The 12577-nt window shown below is 45.4% G+C and overlaps 1 protein-coding gene across 1 annotated transcript in view; it reads left to right on the top strand.

Annotated features, from left to right (window-relative positions):
* Positions 1 to 12577, top strand: part of LOC109930964 (dynein axonemal heavy chain 8-like) — a 2199840-nt gene that overhangs the window by 1950944 nt on the left and 236319 nt on the right. The window contains 3 exon segments of the mRNA XM_048596622.1: positions 5635 to 5796; positions 8297 to 8543; positions 9098 to 9339. Coding sequence (XP_048452579.1) covers positions 5635 to 5796; positions 8297 to 8543; positions 9098 to 9339 — 651 coding nt within the window.

Below are 12577 nucleotides of genomic sequence, written 5' to 3' on the forward strand. Positions count from 1 at the left end.
ACCATTCTTTGTGTACGTTCTTCTTTTATGCAACCTCCCAAAATGCATCTCCTTGCACTTATCAGGATTAAATTCCATCTGCCATTGCTTTGCTCAGTTTACCAACTGAGACCAGTTAGTAGAGATCATTCTCTACACTATCAACAATACCTCCAATTTATGTGCCATCTGCAAACTTACTAATTTTACCTTCCACATTCACATCCATGTCCTTAATGTACATAACAAACAGCAAGGGTCCTAACACCAACATCTTCAATACACTGCTGGTCACATGCTTCCAAGCACAGAAACATCTGTCCACCATCAGCTTTTCCCTCCTATTTGTAAGTTAAGTTTTGGACCAGCTTTCCAGCAAATCCATGCTGACTATCCCTGATCAATCCCTACCTTTCCCAGTATTAATTTATTCATTCCCTCAGCAGTTTTCTTCCAATAATTTTCCAATGACTGTCTTTAGACTAACTAGTCTGTAATTACCTGGCCTGTCCCTGCTGCCCTTCCCAAATAAAGGAACCACACTAACTATCTTCTAGTCATCTTGCACCTCACCTTTGACCAATAAAATATTAACTATCTCCACCACAGCCCCAGCAATCTCCCCCCATGCCTCCCATAACAGCCTGGGATAATTTTAATCAGGCCCGGGGACATATGCACCATTATGCCTGCTAAAGCATCTAAATCTCCTCCTTATTAGCCTTAACATGTTCGAGAACTTCACCATCCCAATTGACACCCCCAGCTCCAGCTACAATGTCTTTCTCCTTTGTGAACACAGGTGACAAATATTCATTTAAGACCTCGCCTACGTCCTGTAGCTCCATGTGTAGACTGCTGCTTTGGTCTCTAATAGGTCCCACTCTTTCCCAGGTAATTCTCTTGCTCTGAATATACTTATAAAATGCCTTCAGTTTTTCCTTAAACCTGTCTGCCAAAGATATTTCATGGCCCATCTTTGCCCTTCTAATTTATTTTTAAAGCACCCCCCCAGCTCTACAATTCTAAATGGCCTCCCCTGTTTTTAACATGACTTCCTTGTTTTTCTTGATCAAACTCTCAATATCCCTTGACATCCAGGGTTCCCTGGACTTGCTGTCCTTGCCCTTCATTCTTTAAGGAACATGCTGGCCCTGAATCTTTACTTTTCTACTTTTTAAAGACTGCCACTATCCAAATAATGTCTCACATTCTTTTATCAGAGATAGTAAAAACTGCTGATGCTGGAGTCAGAGTTAACACAGTGTGGAGCTGGAGGAGCACAGCAGGCCAGGCAGCATGAGGAACAGGGAAGTTGATGTTTCGGGTCGGGACCCTTCTTCAGGAATGGGGGAGGGGGAAGGGAGCTCCGAAATAAATAGAGAGAGGAAGAATGGAGCTAGAGAAGGTATGTGGGATGGTGACAGGTGAGTGCAGGTAGCAAGTGGTGGGGATTGGCCAGTGAGGTGGGAGGAGCGGATAGGTGGGACAGAAGATGGGCGGGTTGTGTCAGGTCAAGGAGACGGGGTGAGAGAGAGGGTTGGTCATGGGATGAGGCCCAGGGTGGGGAGATTTTGAAACTGGTAAAGTCCACATTTAGACCATTGGGTTGTAGGCTCCCAAGGCGGAATATGAGATGTTGCTCCTCCAGTTTGCGGGAGGCATCAGTGTGACACTGGAGAAGGCCCAGGATGGACGTGTCGCCCAGGGAATGGGAGGAGGAGTTGAAGTGGTTCGCAACCGGAAGGTGTTGTCATTTGTCATGAACAGAGCGCAGGGACTCTACAAAGCAGTCTCCGAGCCTCCGCTTGGTCTCACCAATGTAGAGGAGGCCACATAGGGAGCAGCGGATGCAATAGACCACATTGACAGATATACAGGTGAACCTCTGTCTAATGTGGAAGGTTTGTTTGGTACCTGGGATGGAGGTGAGGGGGGAGATGTAGGGCAGGTGTAGCACTTCCTGCGGTTGCAGGGAAAGGTCCCGGGGGTGATAGGACTAGGGGAGAGTGTGGAGCGGATGAGGGAGTTGTGGAGAGAGTGATCCCTATGAAAGGCAGCTCGGAGTGGGGAGGGAAATATATCTTTGATTGTGGGGTCGGATTGCAGGTGGCAGAAGTGGCAGAGAATGATATGTTGAATACAGAGATTAGTGGGGTGATATGTGAGGACAAGGGGGTATTCTGTCTTTTTTTTGTTGCAGGCAGGGGATGTGAGGGCAGAGGTGCGGGAAACACAAGAGATGCAATCGAGAGCATTTTCGACCACTGAAGGAGGGAAGTTGCAGTCCTTGAAAAAAAGAGGACATCTGGGATGTTCGCGAGTGGAACGCCCCATCTTGGGAGCAGACTTGGAGGAATTGGGAGTAGGGGATCGCATTCTTGCAGGAAAGTGGGTGAGAGGAGGTGTAGTCTAGGTAGCTGTGGGAGTCAGTGGGCTTGCGATAGATGTCGGTTTTGAGGCGGTCACCAGAGATGGAGACAGAGAGGTCTAGGAAGGAGAGAGAGGTATCCGATATGATCCAGGTGAACTTGAGGTTGGGGTGAAAGGTATTAGTAAAGTTGATGAACTGGTCAAGCTCCTCATGGGAGCATGAGGCAGCGCTGATACAGTCATCAATGTAGCGGAGGAAGAGATGGGGGATAGTGCCGGTGTAGCTGCAGAAGAGGGACTATTCCACGTGTTCTACAAAAAGGCAGGCATAGTTTGGGCCCATGCAGGTTCCCATGGCCACCCCCTTAATCTGTAGGAAATGGGAGGAGTTGAAGGAGAAGTTGTTAAGGGTAAGGATGAGTTCGGTTAAGCGGATGAGGGTGTCGGTGGAGGGGGACTGGTTGGGCCTGCGGGAGAGGGAGAAGCAGAGGGCTTTTAGGCCATCCATGTGAGGAATGCAAGTGTATAGGGATTGGACGTCCATACTGAAGATGAAGTGTTTGGGGCCAGGGAATTGGCAGTCTTGGAGGAGGTGGAGGGCAAGGGTGGTGTCCCGGATGTAAGTGGGGAGTTCTTGGACCGGGGGGAGAAAACAGAGTCAAGGTAAGCGGAGATAAGTTCACTGGGGCAGGAGCAGGCAGAGACAATGGGTCGGCCAGGACAGTCAGGTTTGGAGATTTTGGGAAGGAGATAGAAATGGGCGGTGCAGTGTTGGGGAACGATGAGGTTGGAGGCTGTGGATGGGAGGTCACCTGAGGTAATGAGGTTATGGATGATCTGAGAGACGATGGTTTGGTGGTCAGGGGTGAGGTCATGATCGAGAGGGTGATAAGGGGAGGTGTCAGAGAATTGGCGCCTGGCCTCGGCTATGTAAAGGTCCATGCACCATACTACTACTGCGCCTCCTATATCTGCGGGTTTGATGGTGATGTCGGGGTTGGAGCGGAGGGAATGGAGGGCTGCACGTTCTTTGGGGGAGAGTTAGAGTGAGTGAGGGGGTAGAGAGGTTGCGATGATGCAACGACAGTTGTAAATGAAGAGGTTGAGGGAGGGTAGGAGGCCTTGGTGTGGTGTCCAGGAGGATGGGCTGTGTTGGAGGTGGGAGAAGGGGTCTGTAGAGGGTGGGTTAGCTTTGCAGTTAAAGAAACAGGTGCGGAGGCGGAGGTGGCAGAAAAAGTGTTTGATGTCCAAGCGTGAGCAGTATTCATTGATGTGTGGGTGGAGAGCGATGAAGGTGAGTCCCTTACTGCGGACTGACCGCTCATCCTCAGTGAGGAGGATGTCTGGGGAGATGGAGTCTGGGCTTGAGGCTGGGACTGGGTGCAGAGCTGGTGGCTGGGTTGGAGCTGGGTGTGGGGGTGGAGTTAGTGACATCACCAGCAACGCTGCAGTGGGCGGGGTTTAATCGTCCTTGATGTTGGCAGCGGGAGCAGCGTCGGCGATGGAAGTGGCGGCGTCCGCAGTGTGAGTGGCAGCACCGGAGCCATGGTTTGTGGCATCGGAAGTGACATGACCAGTGTCGGTGGATGTGACGAGATCAGTGGCGTCAGCCGGTGAGGCGACGGTAACCACATGGTCACTGGCGCCAGCCACATTGTGTGGGAGGTCCTCGGTAGGGTTGAGGACTTGGGGGTTGGAAGAGGCCTGTGTTTGGTTGCAGGCACCAGTAAGTTTAGTGCCCTTACGGTTTTTGATGTCAGATAGGATGGAGTAAAATCGTTGATTGAGGTCGTGGGTCCTGCGAAGAATGAAAAACAGAAGAGGTCCTTTGTAGGTCTGGGAGAGGGAGGCTCTGAGTTGGGGTAGGCTTGATTGTAAAGCCAGAAGATGCCCACCTATCCGCTCCTCCCACCTCACTGACCAATTCCCACCACTGCCTACCTGCACTCACCTTTCACCATCCCACTGCCTCACATTCTTTTCTGTTAGTTTGACTGCAATATCCCTACAATGCAAAGTTATGGCATTCTCAGGGATATTGCTCTTTCTGTCCTGATTGCTGTTGATTGGAATCCTTCCAATTGTGGTCCATTGAATCATTGGAACAATGATAGCCTCCGTTTTAGTTCAGTACAGTTCATGTTGAAGTTTACATTTAAAAATATATGCATCGACAAATTTGGGCCAAAGGGCCTGTTGTCACTTTGTAAACCTCTATGACTCTATATAGCTTTTTAACAGAATCACAGATAAACAATCAAGACAGTTTATGATTTCTCTCCATGTCTTGCAGACATGATAAAAACAAAGTAAGATGAATGCAACCAAGATTCCATTTTTTTTTCCCATATTGCAGAGGCCTGAGTGCCCAGTAAAGTCATGTCTACACTTCACTTTTAACACAGGAACTGTGTTCCATTTGGAGCATTCTGAAAATCATTTTTCTTTTAAAAATGGACATTGAAATGTTGCAAATGAATTATTCAACCAGGTCTGCAAATTCAATTGCCCACAATTTCCTGAAAAGGTGAAAAGGCACATTCCAAAAGGTATTTTCTGACCTAAAAAGGTTATTTTGAAGCTGACATGATACTTGTTTCAAACCACAAGTTTAATGTCTACAAACAGTAATGGCTAATTCACTGAAGCATAATATTGTTTTGGCAAAGGTGATTTTGAGAATCCAAATGGTATGGCAGGCATGCTGGTCACCTCTTAATTTTTAAGTGCCATCTGCGTAGAGACACAGCAACTGCATAACAGATGATAACATTTCTGACCTTAAACCTGGAGAGTGCAACATCATAAGTTCTCAAAGCCTCTTCCTTTTCAAGTTCATTGCTACAGAAAACCAAATCCTAGAAACAAGCCTACAAATAACTAACTTCATAATCTGCAGAAAGCCTACGCAAATCATGCAACATCTCAACTTGTTCACAGATTCAGGGATGAAAGAAATTACACTCCTGCTAGAGTTTCAGTTCATTTTCATTCTTGCCCATAACTCTCTAAAGTTCTGTCAGTGGGACATATGGACAATTGGAGAAAATTGGGTATATTTGGCCTGATATCATTGTTTGGATATAGTTGTTCTGCCAGATTTCACATCTTCTGATAATTCAAATGAGGTCACTTTATCAGTCAGTAACTTAACAAATTGCTAGGTGAAAGTCCTTTTGTGCTGTCATTCTGATGGAGCCAACAGAGCCACCAGGGTTTCTCGAACCAAATGTTTTGCAGTGAGAATAGACAAATTATAATGAATTTGAATTTCATTAACAGGTGGATGAAGATGAGCCCCTTTTCCTCAGCCTGATCAGTGATCTGTTCCCGGGTATACAGTTAGATAGTAGCACCTACGTGGAACTGCAGGCTGCTGTAGCCAATCAGGTGGAAATAGCAGGATTAGTTAATCACCCACCCTGGAATCTCAAACTGGTTCAGGTAAATGTACTGAGTTATTAAAACATTCACTTACAGTACATGGCATTTATCTTTAATATTGTTTCAATAGGTGAGGTGATGGTGTAGTCGTATAAAATCAAGAAACAATTAATCTTCTGATTCAGGTAATGTTCTAGGGGTCTGGATCTGAATCCCACCATTGCAGATAGTAAATTTGTACAGAAGTCTGCAATTAAGAGTCTAATGATGATCAATTGTTGATTGTTGTAAACAGCCATCTAGTACACGATTGCCCTTTAAGGAAGGAAACTACTGACCTTACCTGTGTCTGGCCTACATGTGACTCCAAACCCACACAATGCAGTTGATTCTTAAATGGGTTCAGTCCACAGAAAGTCTCAAAAAAGGAAATGCATCCTGACTGACCACCTTGCATCGAACAAGACACTCAAGACTATGAAGGGAAATATAGGCCTCCAGATGTCCCCAGAATCACAGAAACCCAGTCTGCAGCCAATTTTGTTCATTCCACATAGTATCAAGAAACAGCTGAAGGCAGTAGATACAATGAAGACTATGGAACTTGACAACATTTTGGCAATAGTGCTGAAGACTTGTGCTCCAGAACTTGCCACACACCTAGCCAAACTGTTCCAGTATAGTTACAACACTGGCATCTACCCGAAAATGTGGAAGATTGCCCAGGTATGTCCTGTACACAAACAGCAGGACAAATTCAACCCCACCAATTACCAGTGTCTCTCATGAATAGGAAAGGTTTATAGGGATATGGGCCAAACACAGACAAGTGGGACTAGATTAATTTGGGAGACTTGGTCAGCGTGGATGAGTTGGACAGAAGTATCTGTTTCTTTGCTGTAAGACTCTATGACTCATCAGTAAAGTTATGTACGTTATTGACAACAGTGCTATCAAGCAGCACCAGCTTAGCAACAGCTTGCTCACTGACTTACTCAGTTTGGGTTCCGTGAGGGCCATTCAGATCTTGACCTCATTTCAGCCGTGTTTCAAACATGGACAGAAGAGATAAATTCCAGGAGTGAGGTGAGAGTGACAGCCTTGACATCAAGAGAGGATTCAACCGAGAGCATCACCAAGGAACCTTAGTATAACTGGAATCAATGGGAATCAGGGGAAAGGTTCTGCTGTTTGGAGCCAAATCTGGTACATATGAAGATGGTTGTGGTGGTTCGAGGTCAGTCATCTTGGCTCCAGGACATCTCTGCAGGCGTCCTTCAGGGTAGAGTCCAAGGCCCAACTATCTTCAGTTGTTTCATCAGTGACCTGCCCTCAATCATAAATTCAGAGATGAGCATATTCACTGATACTTGCACAATGTTCACCATCAGATACTGAAACAGTCCATGCCAAAATGCAGCAGCTTTAGGCAATATTCAGGTTGGACTGAACTAACATACGGCAAGTAACATTTCTGTCACATAAATGCCAGGCAAAGACCATTTCCAATAAGAAACTCTTCAATGGCATTACCATTTTTGAATGACCCCACTAATCAGCATCCTGGGGATTACCATGAACCAGAAACTGAACTGGACCAGCCATACAATAGTGTGGCTACCAGAGCAGGTCAGATGCTAGGAACCTTGCAGGGAGTAAGCCATGTCCTGACTCCCAAGGTCTCTCCACCATCTACATGGCATAAGCCAGGAGTGTGATGGAATACTCCCCATTTGCCTGGATGGGTGCAGGTCCAACAACACTCAAGAAGTTTGACACCATCCAGGACAAAGCAAGACTACTGCCATTTAGAAGGATAAGAGCAGCAGATACATGGAAACAACACCACCTGCAAGTCCCCTTCCAAGCCACTCAATAACCAGACCCGGAAACATATTGCTGTTCCTTCAATGTTGCTGGGTAAAATTCTTGGAACTCCCCTCCTAATGGCATTGTAGGTGACCAAATGCACTTCAATGGTTCAAGAAGGCAGTTCTCAACACCTTCTTAAGGGCAGTTAGGGATGGGTAATAAATGTTGGCCCAGCCAGCAATGCCCACATTCTATGAATAAATTTTGAAAGAAGCTGCTTTAGAGACACCATACCTTTTATTTGATGCAACAATCACTTTGGATAAGTCATACCTCAGCAGTAAAAGAAGTTCCACATTTTTTGACTCTAGCTTCCAGCATTTGCAGGAGTTTCTGTTTCCATTCCCCTGTCTTCAAGTTTAATAAAGAATTTATTAGGAGGTCATTTAACTGCTATTAAATCCTAAAGTCTCCACTGTATCATTTAATTTATTCTTAAATAATTTGTATATTTATCACCTATTTTAAAATGTCGATTCCAAACGTTGATCATTGTCCTGATAGCAATGCTAATCTTAGCTTAATTCTGTTTAAGGAAAAATTCTGAATTGAATCATTCCATTACCAAAACTATCTTAAATATTTGTATCAGGTTACCTCTCAAAGGCCTTCTCAGAATGAAATGCACTTTCCTCCAGTCTTTCCACAATGGTTTTTTACCATTTTATTTTCTTTTATATCCATGCAGCTATACGAAACAGCCAGGGTTCGTCATGGGCTGATGACATTGGGTCCTAGTGGCTCTGGGAAGACTTGTGTAATTCGTACTCTTATGCATTCACTGACTGAATGTGGAGCTCCTCATCGGGAAATGCGCATGAATCCTAAGGCTATCACTGCTCCACAGATGTTTGGACGACTGGATCCTGCAACTAATGACTGGACTGATGGGATCTTCTCAACACTTTGGAGGAAATCTATCAAGTCAAAAAAAGGTACTTTTGACTCACTCTGTCCCAGCAGCCTCTCCCACCGGTCTCACTCTGTCCCAGCAGCGTCCCCGCGAGCCTCCTCTGTCCCGGCAGCCTCTCCCGCCGGCCTCACTCTGTCCCAGCAGCTTCTCCCACCAGCCTCCTCTGTCCCGGCAGCTTCTCCCGCCAGCCTCACTCTGTCCCAGCAGCCTCTCCCGCTGGCCTCACTGTGTCCCAGCAGCCTCTCCCGCTGGCCTCACCATGTCCCAGCAGCCTTTCCCTCCCACCTCACTCTGTCCAAGCTGCCTCTCTCAGCAGCCTTGCTGTGTCCTGGCTGTATGTCCCCTGTCCTTGATCTGTCATGGTGGCAAGACTGGACAGAGCCTGTGCTCAGTGCTGTGCTGCAACCCCAGAGCTTAAATGTGATCCCTACAAATAACCCACAAACACACATCAGATAAATACCCCACAGATAGCTCACCCTTAATCAATGATTTGTGGTGCAAATCAATAACATCAGGCCAAACCTGATGCTTGTTAATATCTTTGTGTATTGTGTTGCATTACTTGTTCTGTAGGTGAGAATATCTGGATAATCCTGGATGGTCCAGTGGATGCTATCTGGATAGAAAATTTAAATTCTGTACTCGACGACAACAAGACTTTAACTTTGGCTAATGGTGACCGTATTCCCATGGCTCCTTCCTGCAAACTGCTGTTTGAAGTACACAACATTGAGAATGCATCTCCAGCCACAGTGTCCAGAATGGGGATGGTCTACATTAGCTCTTCTGCTCTTAATTGGAAACCAATTTTAAAGGTAACGACTTTAACACATAGTTCAAACATGCTCTCAATAGTCAATAAGGCTTGATGAGACTTATGGGAAAGTGTACTTTTATAAATAAGCTGAAACAATTTCTGTAAAGAAAGAAAGAGCGGGGAAAATTGGTGATCCCTGTTGTAAAATCTGCCACAGGTAGAAGTACTAAACAAACAGGTCTGAGGGATCAAGCTTGGGTAAGTGCAACAAATCAAGGAAAGGAGTTGAAGCAAGAAAGTAAAACATCAATATGGAAAATGAAGATCAGAGACTGGCAGAAAGGGACACAGGGAAAAAACTTAACAATAAACAAGCAGTCAAGACTAGATGCTACAAAGATAACAGAAAACAAAGCAAAGAGCTCTATAGAATTCAATTCCCTTGAAATAAGGGCCCTGCATTCCATTAGCCTTCCTGATTACCTGCTACACCACTGTGCTAGTTTTCTGTGTTCCATGCACAAGTTCCCCTAAGTCCACTTGTGGTGCAGCTTTCTGCAGTTTTTCCCCACTTAATTATTACTCTGTTCTTTTGTTCTCCCTTCCAAATGACAACTTCACATTTTCTCACCTTATAGTCCATTAGCCAATTTTTTGCCCATTTACTTAACTTCTGTAAACTGTATCTCTTTCATAATTTGCCTTCACACAAATTTTTGTGTCATCTTCAAATTTGACTACAGTACATTCACTTCCTTCCTCCAAGTCATTAGAGTGTATTTTAAATAGTTGTGATCCCAGCACTGATCTGTGTGGAGCCTCACTAGTTACAAGTTGCCAACCTGATAAAGAATCCCTTATCCCCTCTCACTGTTTCCTGCCCCTTAGCCAATTTTCTATCCACTACTTTCAACACGATGAGCTCTTATCTTTGACTTAACCTTTCGTGAGGAACTTGTTGAACACCTTCTGGAAGTCCAAATGCAACACATCTACTGGTTGCCCTTTATCCATAATCCTGGTCTATAATTCTGCAACTTAAACACTACCCCCTCCTTAATATTCCCATACAAGGCAAGACATTTATTATTGTTGGGAAGATATTAACATACAGAAGCATATTTCTGGCAAAATTCCAGACATTGATGAATGGTTTTCTATCGGCTTTCCAACAGTACCTCCCAATTCTTTGTTAATGGTGCAAAGCTATGGAAGTACCAATTCTCAGTCTTTTATTCACTGGCTGAGGATGCATCCTTTCAGTGACTCTAAATATGGCCTATCCTGTTTTCAGACAGAACAATATGCAGGGGTGGTAACTATTGAACAGTGATTATTTTTCACTCTCCACCAGAACAGAGAGAGAGAGAGACGATGCTTACTCTTCGTAGGCTGGATGCTTCTGCTGAATTATCCATACCTAAAGTTGTAACCACCGGCCCAGGAGCTAATATGGTGGTTGTCAGAGTGCTGAGTCCACCCACAATTGCTGGTCCGAATTGAAAAGCTAATCAAAAGTTTTTATTGCTGGCCAAATTTGTCATAAACACACAGATGGGGCCATTCTGTTTGGAATGCTCTCACACTGCTTGAATAAGGCAACATTGTCGATATAACTTACAAAGTCAGAAGTCACACAACACCAGGTTATAGTCCAACAGGTTTATTAGCAATCACAAGCCTTTGAAGCGCTGCCCTTTCATCAAGTGAAGTGACACCGGCACACCCACATCATGGATATAACTTACAGTGTGCTTGGGTAACTTGTTTTTTAAAACTGCAAACATCATCTTATGCAGTTTCCTTGTTTTAAATGAATATCTTTTCATATATTCAGCCCACAGTCCAAGTATAAATTGGCCTTTACAAGTTACAGAGTGTAATCAAGAAAGCTAAGGGAATGCTATCCTCTTCTGCGAGAAGAATTCAACTGAAAAGTAGGATGTTGTGCAGCAGTCATGCAGGATACTAGTGAGACCACAGCTTGAATTACTGTGTGCAATTTTGGTTTCCTTATTTAAGGAAGAAGGTAAATGCATTGGAGGCAGTTCAAAGAACAGTACAGCACAGGAATAGACACTTTAGCCCATCAAGCCTGCGTTGACACATGATGTCTTTCTGAACTAAAAACCTTTTGCCTTTATACAGTCTGTATCCCTCTGTTCCCTGCCTATTAATGTATTTGCCAAGATGCCTCTTAAACATTGCTATTGTATCTGCTTCTACTACCTCCTCTGGCTGTGCATACCTGGCACACTTACCAATCCTACTTGCCTCTCACATCCCCTTTAAACTTTCCCCTTTTTACATTAAACATATGACCCACAGTAATTGACATTTCTACCCTGGGAAAAAGACTCGGACTATCTATTCTATCCATGACTCTCATAATTTTGTAGACCTCTATGAGGTTGCCTCTCGGCGTCCAACATTCATGTAAAAACAAACCAAGTTGTCCAATCTCTTGTCATAGCAAATACCCTCCAAGCCAGGCAACATCCTGGTATACCTTTTCTGTCCACTTTCTGGTAGTGTGATAACCACAACTGTACACAATATACCAAATGTGGACTGACTTCTGTAATACGGCCTCTACAGCTGTAACATGACCTGTTAATTCTCATACTCTATGCCCTAACCGATGAACAAATCATGACATGCACCTTCTGGTTCAACTTATCCACTTGTGTCGCCACTGAGAGTAGTGTGCAGCAGGTAGCTTCATTGTGAAGCAGAATGGGAGCAGTGTGCAGAAGGCAGTATCGCTGTGAAGCAGACTGGGAGCAGTGTGCAACAGGCAGTATCGCTGTGAAGCAGACTGGGAGCAGTGTGCAGAAGGCAGTATCGCTGTGAAGCAGACCGGGAGCAGTGTGCAGCAGGCAGTATCGGTGTGAAGCAGACTGGGAGCAGTGTGCAGCAGGCAGCAGCAGTGTGAAGCAGACTGGGAGCAGTGTGCAGAAGGCAGTATCACTGTGAGGCAGACTGGGAGCAGTGTGCAGCAGGCAGTATCGCTTTGAAGCAGACCGGGAGCAGTGTGCAGCAGGCAGTATCACTGTGAAGCAGACTGGGAGCAGTGTGCAGCAGGCAGCAGCAGTGTGAAGCAGACTGGGAGCAGTGTGCAGCAGGCAGTATCGCTGTGGAGCAGACTGGGAGCAGTGTGCAGCAGGCAGCAGCAGCAGCGTGAAGCAGACTGGGAGCAGTGTACAGAAGGCAGTATCGCTGTGAAGCAGACTGGGAGCAGTGTGCGGAAGGCAGTATCGCTGTGAAGCAGACTGGGAGCAGTGTGCGGCAGGCAG

This window comes from Rhincodon typus, chromosome 5 (genome assembly GCF_021869965.1).
Source record: "Rhincodon typus isolate 14 chromosome 5, sRhiTyp1.1, whole genome shotgun sequence".
NCBI lineage: Eukaryota > Metazoa > Chordata > Chondrichthyes > Orectolobiformes > Rhincodontidae > Rhincodon > Rhincodon typus.